Source organism: Martes martes (genome assembly GCF_963455335.1).
Source record: "Martes martes genome assembly, chromosome: 3".
NCBI lineage: Eukaryota > Metazoa > Chordata > Mammalia > Carnivora > Mustelidae > Martes > Martes martes.
In genome coordinates this window covers 52,937,655-52,960,945 of record NC_137890.1, presented here as the reverse complement: position 1 = coordinate 52,960,945, position 23,291 = coordinate 52,937,655, and the positions used below count along the sequence as shown (strand labels likewise).

Here is a 23,291-nt window from a genome sequence, read left to right as displayed (position 1 = left end):
GGTCTAGAACATGCCCAGTTTGTTACTGTTACGCAGTAACGCCCCCACAACCTGCGTCTCTAGACCTTGGATGCTTACACGCCTTGCTCCTCCTCATTCAAGATCCAACTTAATGTCACTCCCTCAGGGAGTCTTTCCGGGGTACGTCCCCAAGACTCCTTATTGACTTCCTATGATATTATCACTTATTTCCTTCAACATCCTTATATAGGGATTTCTCTACAGGAGTTTATATAAATTAAATTTCTAAAAGAATATCTAAAGGCATGAAAAAAAGTCACATTTTAAAATAAAATAGTAAAAAAGGACAAGTTACAGACAAAAATGATACAAGGTATGCACACAATTTCAACCTTATTTTTAAAAACATACACATGAAAAATAGTACTGGAAGGCAATACACCAAGCTATAAGCAGCGATTAATTCTAGATGATGGAATTATAAGTGATGTTACTTTTTTCCTACTTTTTTCATGTTTCTTCCCCCAATCATGTTTCTTCTTTTCATGTTTCTTGCCCCTAATTCATAAGATTAATGATAGTATTGTTCTTTTTTTTTTTTTTTTTTTACGGTTTTGTTTATTTATTTGTCAGAGAGAGGGAGGGGGAGAGAGCACGCACGACAGAGAGCACAAGCACACACAAGCAGGGGGAGTCGGCTCCCTGCTGAGCAAGGAGCCCAATCCCAGGACCCCTGAGCTTAACCTACAGAACTACCCAGGCACCCCTGATAGGCATTTTCCTTTTGATACTTGCAGTATTTCTTAATTTTCTACAAGCTACATGCACTACTTTTGTAACCCCCCCAAGTATTATTTTTAAAAATTTATATTCCCTTTATGTCTTCGACATCATAGGAAGAAAAATCTTCCATTTGAAGACAGAATGGTAAACTGTCAACTAAGCAAGTACTGTGACTAAAAATATGAAATACTTAAATTATAGCAATATGGAAAATCAATTCTCAAGAATTAAGGGAAAGCAGCATAGTTAAAATATAAAGAAACACTGACTATACTTTTGATCTCTTTCTGATGACTCACAAACAAGTCAGAATATTACATTAGCCCAGGATCGTTATTCTAATTATGGTTATCACTTCCCAAAAGTGCTACAGTTAATTTCCAGGTCTCTAGGTAAACTATTAGGCTCTAGGAGCCAGTCTCCTCATCTGTAAACCTCGGAGCAATATAACTCCTCTTCCACATTGTAAGGGTTAATCGGAAAACATGAAGGAAAGTGCCTTGCACATCATAGACAGTCAATGACAAAGAAGCTCAAAAACAAACTTCTTCCTTTTCTTCACAAAACACTTAGAGATATGCATACCCTCAAGTGAGACAGAAATTCCTTCTATTCTTTCAAGTTTCCTTTTACTGAATACAAAAGAGAAAATAAGCTGACATGCGGTTTTGAAGATGCCAGTAGTTTTATATTTCCCATTGATCGAGGAAGGCCTCACCAAAGAATGTGGGCTCGGAAAGGCACTACGTAAGCAGCTGGAGAGATACAGGCTGGAAAACTGTTTGAGGGCAGAAGGACACAGGAGACCTGTCATACTTGGCAACAACAGAGGAGATTAAGAGAGGCTCAGCTTTACTAAAGTAAAGCAGAAGGGATAACAGAAGATAATAGTCAAGAGCCACCGAAATTAGCTGACACAAAAAGGAAAAGGCTCAGGTCAGAGAACACTGTAGGCCTGAAGGGTCTGCTCACCACACCTCTGGAACTACTTCAAATATAGTTTCACAAGGAAGATGAAAGAAAATACTTCCTCAAAATAAGAATACTCGATTTTTTTTTAAATTAGATCCTTGGTTCAAAAAAAAATTTGTTTTCAAATAACGTACTTAGCACTTTTGAGCTTGAACAGCCTAATACCTTACTTCTCTTATTTGGTGACATGAATGTGTTGATGGGACTGTGGCTATATTACAGGAAAAAACGTAGTTCTTTTCATAGTAGTAAGTCCAAACAGAGACTGGAAACACTGATGTCGCACAGAAATAGTTGAGCAAGTACTATATCTTGAGTAGTAAATATGTTAATTTCAAAGTACTTTTATCACTACTTTTTCATTTTGTATCAAAGTACTGAATTTAAATAATCAAGAAAATAAAAACCAAACAAAAAAAAAAGCACAAAGAAAACAGTATACAACATCTCAGCAGCTCAGTCGTTAAGCATCTGCCTTCAGCTCACGTCATGATCTCAGGGTCCTGGGATCAAGACCCGCACGGGGCTCCCTGCTCAGCAGGAAGCCTACTTCTCTCTCTCCCATTCCCCCTGCTTGTATTCCCTCTCTTGCCACCTCTGTCAAATAAATAAATAAAATCTTTAAAAATATATAGATACATTTCATGTTTAAGAGTAAAAATTTTAGTATTAAAGTATCAATTTACTGAATATAGCAGGAATCATCTAACACAGTGCTCTATGTCCATGACTGCGAACAACAATGCCTATCCACTAAATTAAACGTGCTCACTATAATACACTAAGACAATTATGTTAGCCAATATTTAAAACAAGTACTTCTCATACATGTATTAATACATACAGATTTTAGGCAATTTAAAAATAGATGGCGCAGCTTTACAAAGAAGCATGAAAATACACTGTTTTAGTAGGAAGAGATATAGAAAGTATTATGTCAAACCTCAGTCAAATTGGCATGTTCATCCTGCTTTAAGCAATCCTCTGCTGATATACTGCATAGTTCCTTCTCACTCTGTAATAAAGACTTGACAGACTGGAACACATCTTCACTGAAGCTCTGAAAATAAAAGATATTCTTAATTTATTTAATTCTAAGACAAGGTAAAAGATCTTGGAGATATTCTATTTTTACATGCAGAGTCACTAAATCTCCAATTAATATTCATTTGGCACCTGTGAATATATACAGACCTCAAATGAGCTGAGAGAAAGAACCAACAAAGGGCTTAATCATGTAGAGTTCCATCTGCTCAAAACACAAACATCACAGCCCAGGCATTCGACCCACCAGAAGCTCATGAAGCCCTCACTCTGGGTTCACTTAGTCTTACTCCACACTAAAACCCAACAGACTGCATACCTGATTTCCAAGTCACTAACAGAACAGAAGCAGCAACTATATAAGGAGGAAAATGATGTAGATGCTGTAATAAAGCATGCTAACAAAAGTGATTACTCTTATAACAAAGGTGGAGATGGAAAAAAGAGATAACAACCTGAGCTAAGACTTTTCAGGGGTCCTAAGGCAACTATATGATAAAATGAGGGAAGGTTTTCAGAATTTGGTAGGGGAGAGGTCACAAACACAAAGGAATAGAGGGAGGAAAAAAATTACATAAAAAAATAAGTATTACAGTCAGACATCAAGAGAACATTAATTTCATTCTACCTTATTCTCCTTCTACTGATTTACTGAGCTACTCTTCTATTAGAAATGTCTTTATTTCCTAACCTTTCCCTGTAGAAATTCTACGCAGCCCAAGACCTGTGAAGATTTTCCCACCCCTCAGTCATAATAAATCAAAGTTTCTACTGTATTATCTACACACTGAGATCATTTAATCCACCTCACAACATACTACCATTTCTGTTTTTGTATATATTTGTCTTTCCTACCATTAAACCAAATTATTGAACCAGAGACTATATTTGATTCAGTTTGTTTCCTTAGATTTCAGTACCTCACATACTGGTAGGATATGAACTCAACAAATGTTTGCTAATTTAATAAGAAGTTAGTGAAACTCTTTGGTTTAAAAGACAAGATACATATGAAACCAAAGCAGTAAAGAAAAAAAATATTAAATTTGATTATGAATTATCAATATGAACTCATGATTCCTTAAGCACATTAAAAACATTCTCTAAACTACTACATTTTTCCACTGAAACATCACAGAAGCAATGAATGACCCTCAGTAGTAATGCACCCAGATTTTGGTTTCTAAATACCATTTTGCCAATAAAAAGAATTAAAGCTCCTGGGAAAATGGTTGGTTCCAAGCTGGAGGCAGAGAAAGTAGGCCATATGGGTGGGGCATCTTAATTATGACAAAGCAACGAAGTGCTCAGGAACTAAATGGGTCATTTCAAAAGAACACAGCAGGAACAGGTGGTGATTAAGGGCACATTTACTATGATGAACACTGAGTAATGTATAGAAGTGCTGAGTCACTGTATTGTATGGCTGAAACTAATATAGCACTGTATGTACTAGAATTAAAATTTTTTAAAAAAGAAAAGAAAATAGAAGCCAACCTGAAGGAATTCCCATTGGAACTTAAGCATCAAAAGAATAAAAATGGTAATGAATTATAATAACTGGATTTTTTTTAAACCTACAAATCCATTAAAAGAGACAGCTAAAAGGATGGGGGAAGAACACTTGTTTACATAAGAATGCTGAATGACAAATATGGACAGGATGACAAAATTTATAAATGCCATTTGTAAATCCCAATGTAATTACTGATTTAGGGAAAGATTATCAACGTATCCATATCACTGGGTTCAAAGCTACTGGGAAACAGGATGCTCACTCTCTCCCAGCATCACCCTACAGGTTACTTATTAATTGTACCAATTATAAAGGATACATGTCTTTATGTTGGAGATATTTGGTGATACTGGGTGGAGATCAAAGAAACACAATACCCAAATAAAGCGTGCATCTTGACTAGATCCTAGATGAAGAGCAAGGTAAAAATAACAAAGATATTTGAGATAATTAGGGAAATTTGTATATGAAATGCATGTTAGATGATGTTACTGAATTAACAATTTTTCTGAGGAGCGGTAATGATGCTGACATTCTTAAGAGATGTCTGCAGCCAATTCTCACGTGGTCTCAAAAGGGAGTGTGTATGTAGATGTGTGCATGTGTGTACACGTGCACACATGTGTTTGTATACACACACAAATAGCATGGTAATGGCAAAATGTTAACAGACAGTGAACCTAAGTGAAGGGTATGTATAGTGTTCATTGAACTGATTTCTTTTCTCAACTTCTCTGCAGGCTTAAAAATATTCTAAATTTTAAATGATTCTGTTTTCATTAATGAGTGGAGGTTTTTAGGCTGAGATACAAACAACTCAAAAAAAAGTAAAAAAATATGAAATCTGAACCTAAACTATTAATATAAATTCACAACACTGAAGGAGCAATGGGCACTCCTAGTACCCAGAGTATGTGGTTTCTAAATACTAGAAGGGGTTCTTTGGAGAAAAGCCAATTCCAAGTCTGAGAAAGGGAAAGTAGAAGGTGAAACTGGGTTAATCTGTTATACTAGGAAGTAGGGAAGCAATCAAAGAATTAAGAGCCTAATACAAAAGGATATAGGCACCAGCTTAGAGGAGACGATGTCTGAGACCCCTTGAGCAACTTAAACAAGTAAATGAATAGATAACTATAAATAAATAAAAGATTGTAAAACATAGAATTTTGAAAATCCATGAATCCAGAGCAATACAAATGAGCAAATGAATGGAAATAAACTCACTTGTTTATTCCACCAAATTATTAATCTGAAAATTGGTAATTCAAAGGTATTTACCTAGGCTTTATGGGAAATACTGCAGTTCAGTAAGATTAATAAGGAAAGGCTTTTAAGAATTCTAACTAATAAATGTAAAAAGAATGATAGCATTAGGAAAATCTTCATTTCGCAGCTTTTAGGAAATAGCAGGTTCAGGAAAGGGTCACCCAGGATACCAAAAATATTAGATAAAAAGTTGCTGGAAAAAAACAAGATATTTACACACAGCAAGTATCATCTCATAGATTATTTGATAACTAGAAAATGGAAAACACGCTTTTAAAATGGACATTTCTGGCAGCATTACTACCCTCATCAACTGAACAATTCTTGCATCACTGATCACAGGAAAACCTGAAATTCTATCCTAACATCACCCTATAGGGTATTCTTGCTAAAAATGTTTAACCTGAATCTAATCAAGCTTTGACACCTAACTTCTAGAGTCTGTGAAATGTAGAAGAGAGAGGAGTAAGTTAAATACCACAGATCTAGCATGTGGGACATTGCACAAGAAACTGGCCTGGCCTGTTCAAGAAGTCAGTCTTGAATGAATGAATCAATCAATCAATCAATCAATCAATAAATAGAAGAAACTTTCAGACCAAAAGTAACATAAATAAGTCATAAGCATCAAAGGCAACTTAAGGCTTAGGAGTCTAGACTGAATCCAAAGTGCGAGTGTGGTTAGAGGTGGGGAAGACTGCAAAAGACTTTTTAAGGGTAATAGAGGAAGCCTGAGTACATGTGGGTATTGGACATTAGGGAATTATAATTTTCTTGAATGTGATAACTGTATTATTGTTATGTGGTAAGTGAATTATTGTTATGTGGGAGGATATGGTAATCCTTGGGAGAAGTACGCTCAAGTATTCAGGAGTAAAGAGACATTAAGACTGTAACTTTCAAGTAGTTCTGCCAGAAAGTAAACACGTGCACACATAGAGCAAATAAAACAAAGTACAGTCAACCTTTGAACAATACGGGTTTTAATTGCATGGGTGCGCTTACACATAGTTTTTTTCAGTGAACAGTTTACTGCTATAAATGTATTTTCTCTTCCTTATGATTTTCTAATAACATTTCCTTTTCTCTAGAATTTACTGTTAAGAATACAGAATATTATACATATAACATACAAAATATGTGTCAATTGGCTGTTTAAGTTATTGGTAAGGCTTCCGGTCAACTATAGGCTATTAGTGGTAAAGTTTCTGGGGAGCCAAAACTTATACATGGATCTTCAGCTGCACAGGGGGTTGGCACCCCTAGCCCCCACATTACTAAAGGGTTGCTATATTAGTAACCTTTGAATATGCGTGGTTGGTATGCAAGTTTATGTTTAGGAGTGCTATGGTTTTAACTCTTCTGTATGCTTGAAATTTTTCATAATAAAATGTTAGAGAAAAGAGGTCAAGAAATGGAAGGGTAACAAAATTGTCTTAAGAGGAGGAAAGGGTTCTTCCTCAGACTAGAAAGAGGATCAGGAATCATATTTAATTTGCTAATTATCCAGTACCTAGCACAGAACCAGTGCCTAGCACAGGGCCTAGCATAAAATAAACACTCAAATTTTTATTTGCTGAATGAATAAATGAGTAAATGGCAATATCTGGGGGTAAAGGTACATAAGAAAATTCATACCTGATGCTTCTATTGTTAAAAGATGGGAGATTTTGAGATGACAGAAAACTATCTGCTGAGCAGAAATAGGGAGGCACTGTGATCTTTGGCAAATAAAGTTGACTTACCTCATATCACTATTTTCATATATGTCAATCTTACTAATATTAATTATTACATTACTAATTACAATATTAAGATTCATTTAAAAACAAGAATATCATACAGCTGCTTAACAAGATTTTTAAAAATTATCCACATTTTTATTAAAACTATCACTGAAAGGAATCTAATACAGTGAACTTACTCTTCTGACAGATGTTCTAGTCTTCATGTGACTGTTTCTCAAAGTCTGGAAGGTCGCCATAACTATATTGCTGTTGTATGTAATCAATGAAGAATTAATCCATAAAACACCTAAGGAAAACATATTAAAAGAAAACAACTAATTTACTGATTTTAGTGATTCAGACAGACATTCTGTCCTAAAATAACTCCTTTAAATTCAGTCATTTAAAAATAAAAACCTTAAAATTCTGAGACACAAAAAATTATTTTAAGCAGTTTGCCCTTATCTATCCAATCTCACTGCCTTTGTGTTTTGTTTTGTTTCGCTCTTTACAAATAAGAAAGTATATGAAAGTCTTAATAAGAAATGTTTGGAAAACCTTTTAAAATCTAAAATAATGAGTATCACAAAAGAATCCCAGCCTTCTTGCCTCCCAAAAGGCACTCGAACCCTAGGGCCACTGTGAATGTGTGAATGCTCCACTCCTTATTTCTTGGGCAGAAAGATTTGATAATATGCAAATGAGACTACAAAATCTGTATTTACCAAATAAAATCCCATAAACAATAATAAACTCCTTATTTAGGAATCATAAGAGCACCAATGAATAGAGTTCAAAAAACATCCAAGTTAAATGATTAAGAGTACTTAAAACACATGCACACGTACACACACACGCACACACACAGATACACAAACATATACACAGAGACCTTGGAAGAAACTCTAAAATTAAGAACTTAAACTTTTTACCAATGTCTTTAAAAAGTACCTTTGAAAGTTTAAATCAACTTGGGCATTGAGTACTCAGTATTCACGTCAATCACAGTACCTTGCCCATTCAAAATCTACTTGTGTTCATGCTATGGATACAAGGAGAACAAAGCAATACAGCCCTCTTGGGCTCAGAGACTTGGAAGGAAAGTATTTCATTATAGTAAAGAATGAGAATAGGAACTGAATTCGAAATTACTAAATAACTCAAAAATCTAAATGAATAAAATTTGAGAAAGGGTTTCAATCAAATTGGCCTTACCAAGAATAACCCAGTTGAGGTTTTTAAAACATCTGATCAATATAAATTTAGACTATGAAGAGATACATACGCAAAACCAAACGTGAACCTACTTTCCATCAGGAGGCAAACCAATTAAATGTTGGTGGAGTTCTAATTTTATATTCTTTCACCGTAGAGAGAAAACTGAAGTGTATATACATGCATCCACACATACACATCTCCCTCTAGAGATTTCTAGATTGTAATTTTTAACAAAGAATTATGATGATATCCTATTCTGAACTAGAATCAATTCTAGTTGTTTCCTTAACAATAAAATGTGATTGGCTAGGACTGAAGCAGGCTTGTGAGAAAGGCAAGGGAGGCCCCAACAGCACAAGATAAAGAACAATATACCAGTTCTCAGAAGAGTACCATTTGTGTCCCTATTCTACCTCTCATTAGCTTTGTTTCCTCTAGGTAAATTGCAGTATCTCTGGATTTCTTTCCTCAAAGTAGATATCAACTTACTTTCTGGAGATGTTTACCATAAGAATCAAATGGAAAATAATTTACAGGAGGTACTTCAGAAACTATACATCGTAAGTAAAAGAAAAGCTAAAATATTTACTTATGGACCAAAGTGATCAAGGGGTCAAATTCTCAAAACAAGGTATAAATATAAAAGTTTATGTGGCCAAAGAAAGACAATAATCTTTTTATTTTTCCCAGGCCAACTCTCTCCTTTTTCCCCACAGAGTTCTCTTCATCTGTCAGAAACCCTGAGACGCAAAGGGACTTGCCTTAAACGTTACAGAAAGCTTATAAAATACAAAGGCCAACACAAGGGTTCCAGAAAAACAGAATTCTCAAACGCAGCAGCTGAGTCAAATGGCACCTTCCATGTGGGCAACTGTGTAATACCGATCCAAACCTCGAAAATCTTCCTCTGCTATAAAACAGTAATTCTCCTTCTGGGAATTCACCAAAGAAAGCAATGATCCTGAAGCATCTAGGGTCCAAATGAGAGCTTATAAAGAACCAAGTGCTTTGCTAAGGGATTATGCGAACATCTCCTGTAATCCTCAGGACGGGTAGAATGGTATTCCAGCTTTACAATGAGACAAACTGAGGCGGGGGAAGTTAGGCAATTCGCGCAGGCCCACACAGTGAGCAGTAGAGCTGAGATTCAAATCCAAACCAAACTCTAACACCCAGGCTCCTAATGACTCCTCTGGAGTGTGTAAAGGTTTGAAAAGCGGTTCATCACACTTTATATTAGAAACGAGCAGCCTTCTAGGTGCCAGAAACAGGAGAGTGACTGAATAACCCGGATGTGGTCCCCCATGATGCGATCGCATTCAAAACAACACTGAAGGACGGAGGAGCAGCACACACAAAGCATTCTTCACTTTCTGACTACTGAAAGGGTGAAATCGGGGAAAGAGATGGGAAACAGCAATCACCTTTGCAGCTGCTAACTAAAGTCCACAGGAGGAAAGATTACACACTGACTCAGAAGAGAAGCGGGCCAATTATCTAGATGAGCCGGTCACGGGAAGCTGCTGTGACAAGCCACACCCCTGAAGCACAGGAGACCGTGACAAGGAGGCTGGGGGCGGCCAGGGTGCTTGGAGACAACATCCTGTCTGGATTTGACACCTCTAGTTACCCCAGTGCTCTACCTACAATACTCCTGAACAGCAGACCTACAAAGAACACACTCTTCACAGTTGAGTACTAACACAAATGGAACCCAAAGTTCAATAGACCAATGAAGGAACACTAAAAACACAAAATAAAAAAAATACATATACACTAAAGAAAGAAAAAAAAATCCAGACAAATATTCTCATGCCACCCAAAACTCCTATTATCTATTTTCAGAATGGTACGTCAGAATTTATATTAATAAAAAAGAAACTATATTTAGTTCCATATCTTCACTCATTTTGAGTCCTACTCCATCCCTTTGTCTTTAACTTAACACATAAGTAAAATACTAGTTCACAAAGGGAAAGATCTATCAGAGAATAATCTTTGCGACAGTCCATTCAAGTGAATCCAACCTGAGATGGTATGACTCATACTGGGTAAAGCGGATCTTTGGAAATGAAGCAAAGACAAACGGGGGAGAAAGAACAACAGAGCAGGGTTACTTCACCATCTTACGTAATGAGAGAGAATGTAGTTTTAAATAGACTTCACAAGAGGGGCAAAACTACAGCATTTTCCCCTAAACACCTTTGTGTTATTATAATAAACTTCCTACTAAATGCTTTTTTGATTTGTGCCTTGTTATGGGTAAACAAACAAGATTCCCTTGTTATGGGAATAACTAAGTGTGTTTCTTTACAGTCAAGAAAATTAAAATGAAACTAGATCATTCTTTTGGAAGATCAGAGACAGAATCACAGATAGACAAGGCAAACAACTGAAAAGAAAGCTGGTAGAGGAGCTCAATAAAAATAGAGCATATAAAAACAACACCATGAAATAAGGGCCCTTGGGTGGCTCGGTCAGTTAAGCATCGGCTCAGGTCATGATCTCAGGGTCCTGGAATCGAATCCCATGTTGAACTCCTGCTCAGTGGGAAGTGTGCTTGTCCCTCTCCCACTGCCCCTTCCCCTGCTTGTGTGTGCATGCACTCTCTCTCTCTCCCTCCCTCAAATAAATAAAATCTTTAAAACTAAACAAATAAATAATAAATTAAAAAATAAAAATACCATGAAATAAATGAAATCCCCTTAGAAGCAACCAAAAAGCAGAATGGATATTGCTTAAAATACTGAAACGCCAACGAAGTCTTAAGAAATATCACAGGATAAAAACAGACGAAAGCATTAGAGAAACAATTATAGAGAGTATAGAAAACAGACATATGGGACACTTTGAATAAATTACACTTATCTTGGATCCTGTGATTTCCTTTCCTAAAATTTATCCTACATATATACTTGCACAAAATTCATGAAGATATATATGAAAGAATGTTCACTAAAACAAAAAAAAGCTAAAAATAATCTAGAAGTCCATCAATTCAAATAAATTATACTACATTCGTATGACTGATTATTACCAGCTGTTGGAGTCAGATCAATACACACCGATGTGACAGCATGTCCATAAAATATTAAGGTAAGAAGCAAGTTGCAGAACAGTGTACACAGTATGTGCTCCCTGCATGGCTTTAAAAAATAATTACATATACATGCAACCATGTGTGTATATTTGTACATGTCTTGGAGATACTATAGTGGATATAGACTAAACTTATGACAGTGGTCATGCATGACTGCTGGGACTTTTTTAATATTGTGAAATGTCATGTAACTATAGTATGGGAAGATGATACATTGTTAAGTAAAAGAAGACAAGTTTCCACATGTTCACAGTATCCCATTTTTGTATAAAATCTATATGACTACAAGTGTGTATTTATATAAGCAATGTAAAAACGAACATCTACGACCTGGGTAAATACGATTATAAGAGTTTTATTTTTCTGGATGTGCACAAGTTCTTTCATAATCAGAAAACAAATACTTATAAGTCTTTGCTCCTCTCTTCTGGCCTAAGAAATTTTCAAGTTGACATCATCTATTTCCTGACCTTTTTATAGCATGAGTTAACCAAGCCAAGGAGTCTCTGAAGTCCTTGTCTTCTACCAACACTCTTATCCTATCTTGACTCTCTTCCTATGGCACTGGTTCTCAAACTTCAGTGCACATGTGGATCAGCTTATTTCTAACACCCCTCTCACCCCCAGTGATCCAGATTCAGAGACCTGAAACCTGGATCAGAAACCTGAATCAGACCTGAAACCTGAAACCAGAGATCCAGAGACCTGGAACCCTGAAATCTCTATCTTTATCTGTACCCTCTCTAGTTTCTGATTGAGAAACACCGTATCTCTCTAGCCACTACATTAGTCTCTTTCCCTAAATTTTTTCACAAGTTGTTACTCAAATGCTAACATTTCTAACCTCCATCCTTGTCCTTTGTGGTACTCATTCTACCTACTTTTCCAAGGATAGTTAATCTCTACCTTTGGTTTTAACTGTGCAAATAACTCCCTCATAATATCTCTAGTTCAGTTTCAGTTCCTTAGTCCAATTCTCTTTTTTCTTTTTTTAAAATATTTTATTTATTTGAGAGAGAGAGAAAGAATAAGAGAGAACAAGCATGAGAGGGGGAAGGTCAGAGGGAGAAGCAGACCCCTTGCTGAGCAAGGAGCCGGATGCGGGACTCAATCCTGGGACTCCATAATCATGACCTGAGCCATCCAGGCGCCCCCCCCCCTTGGTCCAATTTTCTACCAAATATTTCCGACAAAATATCCCAGTTACTCCAAAATCAGAATGTCCAAAAATTGAATAAAACTTTCTCTCTAAACAATCTTCTTCTACATTCCATTAGTAAGAGCCAGTAAACCAACTGAGCCAGCAGGCCAAGCTGGAAACTGGCTTTTCCCTCAATCCCTACAGATTACCGCATCTAGTCAATCCCCAATCCCTCCTAAACTTCCCGCCAATCTCCCCTCTCTTCCACCAGCTGAACTGCTACTTACTCTTCATAGATCAGTTCAAGGACTTCCCTCCTTGAGGAAGACCTGGCACATCTCATCTATCCCTCTTTGCCCAAACAGTAGCCACATCCTTTATGTTCCCAAAGTGGTTTGTCCTTTATTCCTTTGGTGCCATTGTTTGCATGCTTCCTTCCTTTTGTGAATTCCTTGAGGACAAAAATGTTTTATTGTATTTGTATTCTAACATGGAAGGCATTCAAACATCTACTGAATTAATAAAATAAAAAGTCTTTTTAAAAGAAAGTATATCTTTAAATGTTTACACAGGTATTTCTACATTTAATGAATTATTTGTGAAAATATAAAAGTTTTCAAGAATTTCTAATTCTATAATATTTGATAACATATTTATAATACATGCTCCAAAAACATGTTGGCCAAATTCCAAATGGCCAAGTGTTAAAAATTACTATTCTGTTATATATAAACACAACAAAGTAGGGCAAAATATATGAAACATGAGTTTTCAGATATCAGACAATAGGTAACCCACGCCCATGACAGCTAAAAGAAGGGTAACACTAGCTGCTGGCTATTTCCAGGTCACAGCAGAGAGAAGAAAGCCAAGCAGTCCAGCAGTCTCACCAAGTTGCAGAGACCGAGAGATCAGAGTCTGGGAAGGCCAAGAAGGCTAGAATTTGCAGGGCAGTGTACTGGAGAGAGGGCTTACAAAGACTGAAAGCATCAGAGAGTTGCAGATGGGTTCTTCTAGGGTCCTTGGTCAGATACTGATCTGTGCCGAGAATCAGATTTTGGGGAAATAATTAACTACCAAAGAGCAGCAGGCCAAACAATACCTGGAGCCAGACAGGGCTTGGAATAATTTGCACTTCCACCAACCAGAGTGGGAAAAACCTTGTAGTATGTCAGGCAAAGGATGGCCTCCATAGCAGGAAATCATCTTAGTTGTGGGACTAAGTCAGCACTACACCAGAGGCTGTTCTGTCATCACCCTAACAAAGCTTAAAGGCAAGCCTCAACACAATCCAACAGGTTCCAAATAACCTATGAACCCCAACTAGATCCAGCACTCTTAAAAAAAAAACAACAAAATCAAGCAAGCAACAGCATAAAACTCAATGGCTAGCACAAAGCCAAAAATTACCAGTGGAGGAGAAAAATGTGACCCATAACCAGGAAGAAAAACATCATTAAGTGCAGATCCAGAAATGACAAAGATGATGGAATGAACAGAAAAGATGTTAGAACTGTATTACAAATATGTTCCATATACTCAAGAAAGAAGAAAACATGGTCATAAGGAGAGAAACAGAAAATATAAAAGAGCCAAACCAAACTTCTAGAGATAAAAATAAATCTAAAATAAAATACATACTGGGTACAATCAACAGCAGATTAGGCAGCAGCAAGAGAATGTGAACTTAAAGACGTAGCAACAGAAGCTATCCAGAATGAAGCAGAGAGAGAAGAAACCCACAAACAAAGCAGCCTCAGTGACTGACTGTGAAAGGTAACTGAAATCCCCAAGAATGTGGGGGAGAGGAGCACTACATGAAGACAAAATGGCTCAGAATTTCCAGAAATTGATAAAAACCGTAAACTGACAGATGCAACGGTTATCAACAAACCCCAAGAAAAGTAAACAAAAAGAAAACCACACCAAGGTACATCATAACACAGTTTCTGCAAACTAGTGGTAGAAAAACCTTAAAAGAAACAAGAGAGAAAAGTATACATTACATACAAAGGAACAAAGAAAGACAGCAGACTTCTTGGCAGAAACTATGCTGGGCCATAAGTAATTGAGCAACATCTCAAAAAAGTGTCAACTAATATGGGGTGTCTGGGTGGCTCAGTCAGTTGAGTGTCCGGCTCTTGATTTCGGCTCAGGTCACGGGTTAGACTTCATCTAGGGTCCTAGGATAGAGCCCCACATGGGGCTCTGTGCTCAGCAGGGAGTCTGCGTGAGGTTCTCTCTCTCCCTCTCCTTCTGTCCCTCCCCACGCTCGTGCACATGTTCTTTTTCTCTCTCTCTCTCAAATAAATATTTTTTTAAAAAGTGTCAACTGAGATATCCATACCCAATGAAAATTTCTTTCAAAAATCAAAGAAAAATAAGTTTATTTGAACTAAAAAATCTATGAGAATTCATCACCAGCCAACCACCACTAGAATAATAGGCAAGAGAAAAACAACACCAGATGGATGTCTGAACCTAAACAAGGAATTCAGAATGCTTGAAAGGGTAAATATGAGGGTAATACAAAAGATATTTCATAGAGATGTTTTCTCCTTGTTTATTTATCCCTTTAAAAAATAACTATTTAAACTAAAAATAAGAACAGCATATAATGGGGTTTACAACATACACAAGTAAAAGGCATGACAAAATAAAGCACACAGTGTGGTGGGCTAGAGTTAAAAAAAAATGCTGTTCCTACAGTATACAAAAAAAATGATATTGATAAGTTAAAGTTATCTCATAAACCCTAGAGCAACCATTGGAAAAAAAACAAAAACAAAAACAGAATAATACCTCATAGGAAAACAGTGGCATAAAGGTGATGCTATCTCCCGTTTCTGCAAAATCAGGAAGCTAAGGCTCATCTTCACAGAGAGCTATAAGAATGCAATTACATAATATATGTACAAACAGGACCTGATAAAGCAGGAATTGATACAGCAGGAATTCAAATGTTTGCTTCTTCCTTAAGAACAAACTTGCCGTTTGACATAAAACCTAAAATACCACAGCTATCAGTTATTACTTTGTTTTCTCTTTCAAAACAATAATCAATCATAAAAAAATATCTAACTTGTTTATGACCTAAATGATTACCTATTAAGATCCTTGCTTCTCTAGTTTCCTGTATACCAACAATAAACACAGCTTTAAAAAAAAAAAACAAACCTTGGGGCGCCTGGGTGGCTCAGTGGGTTAAAGCCTCTGCCTTCAGCTTGGGTCATGATCTCAGGGTCCTGGGATCAAGCCCCGCATCGGGCTCTCTGCTCGGCAGGGAGCCTGCTTCCTCCTCTCTCTCTCTCTGCCTATTTGTGATCTCTGTCTGTCAAATAAATAAATAAAATCTTTAAAAAAAACAAAAAAACAAAAAAACAAAAAAACAAAACCAAACCTAAAATCTTCAGGCTGTGCTTTTCAAAGTGAATACATGGCTTAGAAGTTTAAGTAATATTGTTAATCTTCTATAAAACCCCCAAGCACAAGATTATTTTAACAAAAAATATGTTCAGAATTTTAACCCAGGAAAACATCTCTTTATCAGTGGCATCTACGACGTTATGAATCAAAGAATATACTGTTGAAAAGACATTTAAGTAGCTCCTGCAAATAGTAGTAAGGCTCTACCCTAATCTGCCAGTAGCAGGAATGACTGAATGGGTCTGGTTTGCCAATGGTCCAGTACTTGGTACCTATGAGGCATTCCTAAAAGCCTGTGCAAAACCTATTAACTGACGGGATATATAAAGCATAAAAAAGAAAGAAGAGTGTGAAAGGTAATTTTGAGGTTTCAAGCTTGGGGAGCTGGAAGAAAAGTGGAGCCTTTGCCAATTACAGGGTAACTGGAAGGTAGTGTTTTATGTTAACATAGTATCGAAAGATACCTAAAATACATACATTTAGTTGGGGGGTGGTCAGAGCTACAGTTGTTATTCTAGGAACCATCTATACATACAGAACTTGAAAGCTGATCCTACAGACTAGGAAAGAACAGAAGATCAAGAAAGAATGTAAGGGGACAACCATGATAAAGGGTTGCTGGGCAGGTAAGCAAATACCACAAATACGGGGCAGTTGGAAAAGCAGGAGAAGTAGAGATTTAGAAGATTTAGTATCACTGGAAACAAGAAATAGTTTTATGTCTGGAATGGTCAGTATTAAACTTCCAAACTCCTGAGGGTAGAGATGATATTCTTCCATCTCTGAATGCTGCAGGAAACTCAACCACAGGACACAGTCAGTAGAAGTAACACCACATCCTTACACTGTGCCACTCAGGCACTGCTTAATTGCTGTTAAACAGAATTCACATTCCTTTTTTTTTTTAAGATTTTTTTTATTTATTTGACAGAGAGAGAGACATCACAAGTAGGCAGAGAAGCAGGCAGAGGGGGAGGGGGAAGCAGGCTCCCCGCTGAGCAGAGAGCCTGATGCAGGGCTGGATCCCAGGACCCTGAGATCATGACCTGAGTTGAAGACAGAGGCTTAACCCACTGAGCCACCCAGGCACCCCCAAGAATTCACATTTCTCACAACAGAAGTTGGTGTTGTTACACCCATCTTACATATAAAGAGACTGAGGCACAAAATGCTTAGATAATTCACCTTAACTTACAAACCTAGATGATTCTGTCCTGAAGGAGATCATTACTGAGAGCAAGCTCAGTGTAGTACTGGGGGGAAAACTCAAACAGCAGGATGTTAAAGTACACCAGAGTACATTAGAGTACGAAGTACATTTCCTCCCTGTCTGTCCCCTCTGTTAGAAACTTGCAGTAAGTTCCCAGTCTAAAAAAGTACAAACTGGGGGCACCTGGGTGGCTCAGTCGGTTAAGTGGTTAAGTATCTACCTTCCGCTCAGGTCAAGATGCTGGGCTCCCTGCTAAGCAGGGAGTCGGCTTCTCCCTCTGTCCTTCCACCCCACTGGCGTTCTCTCACTCACTCTGCTTTCTCTCTCAAATAACTTCTTTTTAATCTTAAAAGAAAAGTACAAACTGAGGCACACCTACATCTCTTTCTTATCCATTTTCCCATTCCCATCTTCCTCCATCCTCAGCCACAGGGACTACACAAGTTGATACCTGGGCCACAGGACTATCTTTTCAGAAATTCAGAATGAAGATATGAAGACACCTGTTGAGAAGCATGCTGCAAACACAAAGTGAGCTGCCACCACAGCAAAGCAAAGTTTCAGGCAAACCGAAGTCAGAGGGAAGCAGGAACCAAGAGCTTTAAAGAGAGCCAATTTAAAAGAAATTGGAACAGATAGAGTCCAGAGTAGCAGAGACAAGACCGTGTGTTCCCAGAGAAAAACTGGAACAGTACTAACTGCCTAGAGATGTTTCTAGTTCCCAGGATCCTGAGCTGGACTTCATGCAATGGACTTCAGATGCAGTCCTCCGAATGTTATGACAAATGCTTTTTTTTAACTAAGTTCATTCAAATGGATTTCTGACTCTTGCAGCCAAATAATCTTAAAGCCGTTAAAAGAGGTCAAAGGAAAAAGACTGAATAAGCAGCTACTATGTGCTTCAAAATAACTTTGAGGTATTTTGACTCTTCACCATCAGGGGTGAGGAAATGGAGGCTCATCTCTATTAAGTAGTAGTCTGCCTTACTCCAAAGCCCAAACTCTATATTTTGCCTCATTTTCATTCAAGTTACATCCCATCTATTCCAGACGACCATGCCACTTATTTTTTTTCTCATGAAACATTCTCAGAATAATCCAAAAATATTAACTTTTCACCTTTTCACCTGTTCAGCCTCTTTACATTTCAACCACCTTTACTCTATCTAGTAAGTATTTAACAATAAAATGACGTTGTATATGCACATATGAGCAGCAGAATAAAGACATTCGGATCCTTTGGGTCTGTTTCGAAACTGACAGAGTATTTTTCTTTCCTTTCCCTACCTTACCAGTTGATACACCCTTAAGTCAAGCCCAAACTAAGTATAGCTCTTTTCCTGACCTGTCCCACCTTCCCTGCCTCCAAGTGGTTGACGTTATTACTAAAATGCAGGCCACCTAACAGAAAAAGAATACATTCGGCTTACCTAAATAATTATCCTACCTAAAACTACTTCATTACTTTTCTTCTTGTTTAAAGATTTTATTTTTAAGGAATTTCTACACCCAATGTGGGGCTCAAACTTACAATCCCGAAATCAAGAATCACATGCTCCACCAACTGAGCCAGCAAGGCGCCCCCCCTTCAATTATTTTTCAAAAGCAAGACAAACCCGAAAAATATCTACATGCTAAAAGCTTGAAATCCTTACCAAAAGGCTATAAAGACTAGCAAAAAATTCTATTTTTCTCTCCCTGAAAATCAGTTTGCCAAGATGGAATGGTAGGGAACTTTTAAAATCTAGACCAGTCTCTTTTGCCCATTCTCAAAAAGATATTCCCTAAGTTTTCCACATTTTCTTCTAGAATGTAACAGAACTCCACTGCCTATTTAAATAAGTGGAAATTTCCCTAAAAATGACCTATGTGTAACATCTGGCTTGATTTCTTTTACAAGACAGTAAATTTCTGGAATTAAAAAAAAATTTTTTTTAATGTACTATCCTTCTACCAGCCTCTAAAGGTACAGGAGGATTTTTTTGTTTGTTTTAAGATTCTAGATTTATCCCAGAATTTAGAAACTAAAGAAGCTCTTACTGTGGGTTCAGGGTCTTCGGCAAGTCCCCATCCTCAACAACTCAGAAATATCACTTGCCTAGGAGTATACATTTAGGCCCTTAGCAATACTGCAGTTATCTGGGTACATCCAGAATCCATTTGTTCTGACTGCCTTAAATTCTTTGATCTCTCATAAATTGCTCTGCTACTCACAGCCACAACTAACAGTGAAATTCACTGTCAACCCTGGGTATTTCTGCCAGAAGGAACATAAGAAAGTAAGAAAAACCATGGTACTACTCAAAAAAGATAACTAGATGTTTAAAAAGGTTCACTAAAATGCACTATTTTAACCGACACTATTCATGCCAGGAACTGTGTTGCCAATTACTCTAAAATCATAAACAAGACATGAAAACCATCTTTGCATTACTGAGTACCTTATATTTTGAGTACTCTGTATTTTCTGAGTATTTCCAGACATGCCAAAATCAGTGTTAGTCAATATAACTATAACATCCCTCACACGGTGGGAAGAAGCCAAGGAAACCTTACATGTTTTGCGAGGGACTGAATAATTTCAAAGCTGAAAAGAGAACTACAATTTTTAACTCTAATTTGCACTAAAGCCATTAGGTACGTGTCAACTGTATTTCTCAGCGTGAAATTTCCTTAACATCTTAAGCCTAAACCACCTCCAGTTTAATAAGATTTTAGAAGAGACGGAAAGCGGAATTGCTACCAAGCTATACCACTGCCATGGTTTAGACTCCACTGCCATTGCCATTTTACGAACGTGTTTAATACTTCGGTCACATCCACATATTTTCGTGCAAAGCAGAGTAGGTGCCTGGTACAATAAAAGTATACCCAATCCATTCAGGATATGGATGGCCAGCATTTAACCATTAACAACAAACAGCCCCAGAGAAAATGTGACAGCAAATCCAAACACCAACATTCCGAGGAGCTGCTTGACGCCTTCCGTTTCTGTCACAAGATTTGGGATGCGCCTGGTTCCACGGCTCTGGGGTTCTGACAGCGAAGGATGCTGCTCGGGGACAAAGTGCAACGTCCTCCTCCGGCATAAGCTCCGGTGCGCGCACCACCAACACAAACTAAGCACACGCTCCGCGACGCACCGAAGATACCCGGCTCTGAAGACCGTCCTGGGGATGGGAACTGAGCTTGTCATTCAAAGGGGCCGCAACTCCGCCACTACACTCTGGACCCCACGGGACCCGTCTCGAGCCCGAGGACACCCCCTCCCCCCAAGCCCGGTGCTGCGGGCTTCCTTCCACCGTCCAGCTCCTGCCGCCCTCCTCCCACCCCCGAGCCAAGGCGCAGCTCTGGGAAGCCCCGAAATCAGAGCAGGGACTGCGGGCCGGCTGAGAGGCTGGGGCACCCGGGGCCGGACCGCTCCACCGACCGCGGCCCCGCACCACGCCGCCACCCCGGCCAACGCGCGGCTTACGCTGCGGGCGGATCCGCAGCCGCCTCACCTGGGGGCCGCAGCCTCCGCAGCTCACAGGCATGTCACCGGCCCGCAACGACCAGTCGCGCGAGCCGCTGAGCAGGCGGGCGCCCCCTCCCGCACCGGCCCCCGGCCCTCCCCCCTCCCCTCCCCGCGGCCCGCCCCCGGACTGCCCACCCCCGGCTTCCGCCGCCGCAGTTCCCGTCGGCAACACCACCTAGTCCCCACGCCTCCCACTCACTCTCGCGAGAGGGTGCGGCACCTCTCGCGAGAAGAACTCTGTGACCAAGCCCGCGCAAAAGTGGGTGGGCTTTTAAAAAATGAAAGGAGCAGGAAAAACCTTCCCACGTGCTCTGGGGCAGCTAGCGGATCGGTCCCGTGCGTCACGTGACGGGCAGCCGGCCTCTCTATTGGCCAGAATCCGCTCAGCCGTGGGAGCTTTAAACGCCTGGCTGACCTACGAACCTGCGGCGAACGTCTTGCGCGCTTCCTGATCCGTTACCTTGGAAACGGTTTAACCCTTTCCTCTGGCAAAATACCCAAGCGTTGGCTGGCCCTGCAGGTTTGGTTTCAGGCCCTTCCTCCTTTCTTTGGACCCCTTGGTCTTACCGCCTGGGGTCTGCTGGGCTTCTTCGCCACAGGCTAGCTTTGCTGTCTTCCGACTGCCAGGACTCTTCCCAAAGCGGCAGCCCCGGCAGATCTGACGGCCCAAGGAAGGCTCATCCTTTGGGGTAGCTCCGCCCCTTCTCCCCAGCATCTCTAGGGAGGACCACTCACAGCGCACCAGGCCGACCGCCCCATCCAAACCTCAACAATTAGCATCAAGGGATCTCCGGGCCCTAGTGCTCACCCTTACCAATTCACGCGGTATTGGAATCAGGAAGTAAAGTATTGGTCACGGAGAAACCAAGCCCCAGACAATAAGCTAATGTGTGATTATTTACATTTAGAATCGTAAGGCCTAGCCCAGTCAAGGTGCACAGTCTCCCCATGGACATCTATTCAAGGGTGGAAATACCCGATAGATGAGAAAGACGTTTTGAAGTTTATCCTCATTATGAGTTTTGTACTATTTGGGGGCGGGGGGGGGCAGGGAACAACGGGTGCATTCTTACGTTCACGTCTTCATTCAACAAATTTTTGTTGAGCTACTACAAATGTTAGACATTACTCCAGGCCGTCGATTGAGCAGTGATGATGACAAGTGAGCCTAGGTTCTAGAGTGCTTATGGGGAGGAGGGGAGAAAGAAGAAATGTTTGTTGACGTCAAGCTCAATGCAAGGAAAATACAGTAAATGATGTGATAGTGATTGTGATTGGGTGGCTGCTTGAGGGGCGGAACTTTGGGGGAGACACTTAAGGAGTGATTTGCCTAACAGGCTTGCAAACCTCAGGGAAGGGCAACCCAGGCAAAGGAAACAGCTAAGTCAGAGGCCTTAAACTGGCTTCGAAGGGGAAAATATGAGAAAGTTAAGAAGAAATAAACTTGGAGAAGTAAACAAACATGGGCCACAGCCTGCAAGACTTTGTCAGCTAAGAAAGTAATAGTTGGGAATTTAAATGCAGGGGAAATCGTCGGAAAATTCTGAAGAGGGAAGAGACACCTACGCTTTACTCTTTTGTGTTTAAAGCTCTTCCCTGCAGAAAATTGATTTTAAGAAGGTCACAGAGGAAGCAAGGAGATTGAGACTTGTAGTCCAAGAGAGCCAAAATCCTGAAAGCCTTAATTTCCAATAACCTTGACATTGCTTTTCTAGAATCCATTAGGTCAGAGCCCTGGTGCTGTTTGCTCCCTTTTGTTAAAAACATCTGGATACATCTTCAGTTACTGCTATTTAATTACAGTAAAAGAGATAAATGGAAATTTTTTTGTTACTTGGGAGAATGAACTTCCCAAAAGGAAAGTCACGTTTGATTTTTTCCCTCCACATACACCACTCAGATAACCACCTCTTCTGTCTATTTCTAAAGTCGGTTCTAGAGAAAAAAACAACATAAAGCCATGTTCAGTGCAGATACTTATTTCTAAGTATAAGATTTTAAAAGACAGAGGTTGAAGGCTAGAAAACTGAAAATGTTTCACGACAAGAAACAGAAATCAGGGGACAAATTCCAACTGGAAGACCTCTCATTAACTGGTAAAGCAACCAAATTAAGGTTCCTTATCATTCCTGAGTGTCAGCTTCCTCATACATAAAACAAGACAATTTAACTAGCCTACACAAGGAGTGGTTAAGCTTGAATTACACTTTGGCATGCAGGCACCAGTAAGACGGAAGCTGGAAAGGGAAATGAAATTTTTGTAAAATCTAAGAGTCAGCAGCACAAGCCAAATGAAATTGGATGCGCCTGCACTTGAACACACACACACACACACACACACACACACGTACACACCAGCTGAGGAACTATGAGACTGGTTAATAACAGATACCAGGAATGCTTCCCTAAG

At 39.1% G+C, this 23,291-nt stretch overlaps 1 protein-coding gene across 1 annotated transcript in view; it reads right to left on the bottom strand.

Annotated features, from left to right (window-relative positions):
* The window catches only part of AKAP11 (A-kinase anchoring protein 11), a 47,511-nt gene extending 25,917 nt beyond the window's left edge, over positions 1-21,594 (bottom strand). The window contains exons 1-3 of the mRNA XM_080799343.1: positions 21,449-21,594; positions 7,467-7,576; positions 2,660-2,776 (exon numbers count right to left, since the gene is read on the bottom strand). Of these exons, the coding sequence (XP_080655469.1) occupies positions 2,660-2,776; positions 7,467-7,526 (177 nt within the window). The 5' untranslated portion in view covers positions 7,527-7,576; positions 21,449-21,594. The remainder of the gene's footprint in view (positions 1-2,659; positions 2,777-7,466; positions 7,577-21,448) is intronic.
* Positions 21,595-23,291: the final 1,697 nt, after the last annotated feature.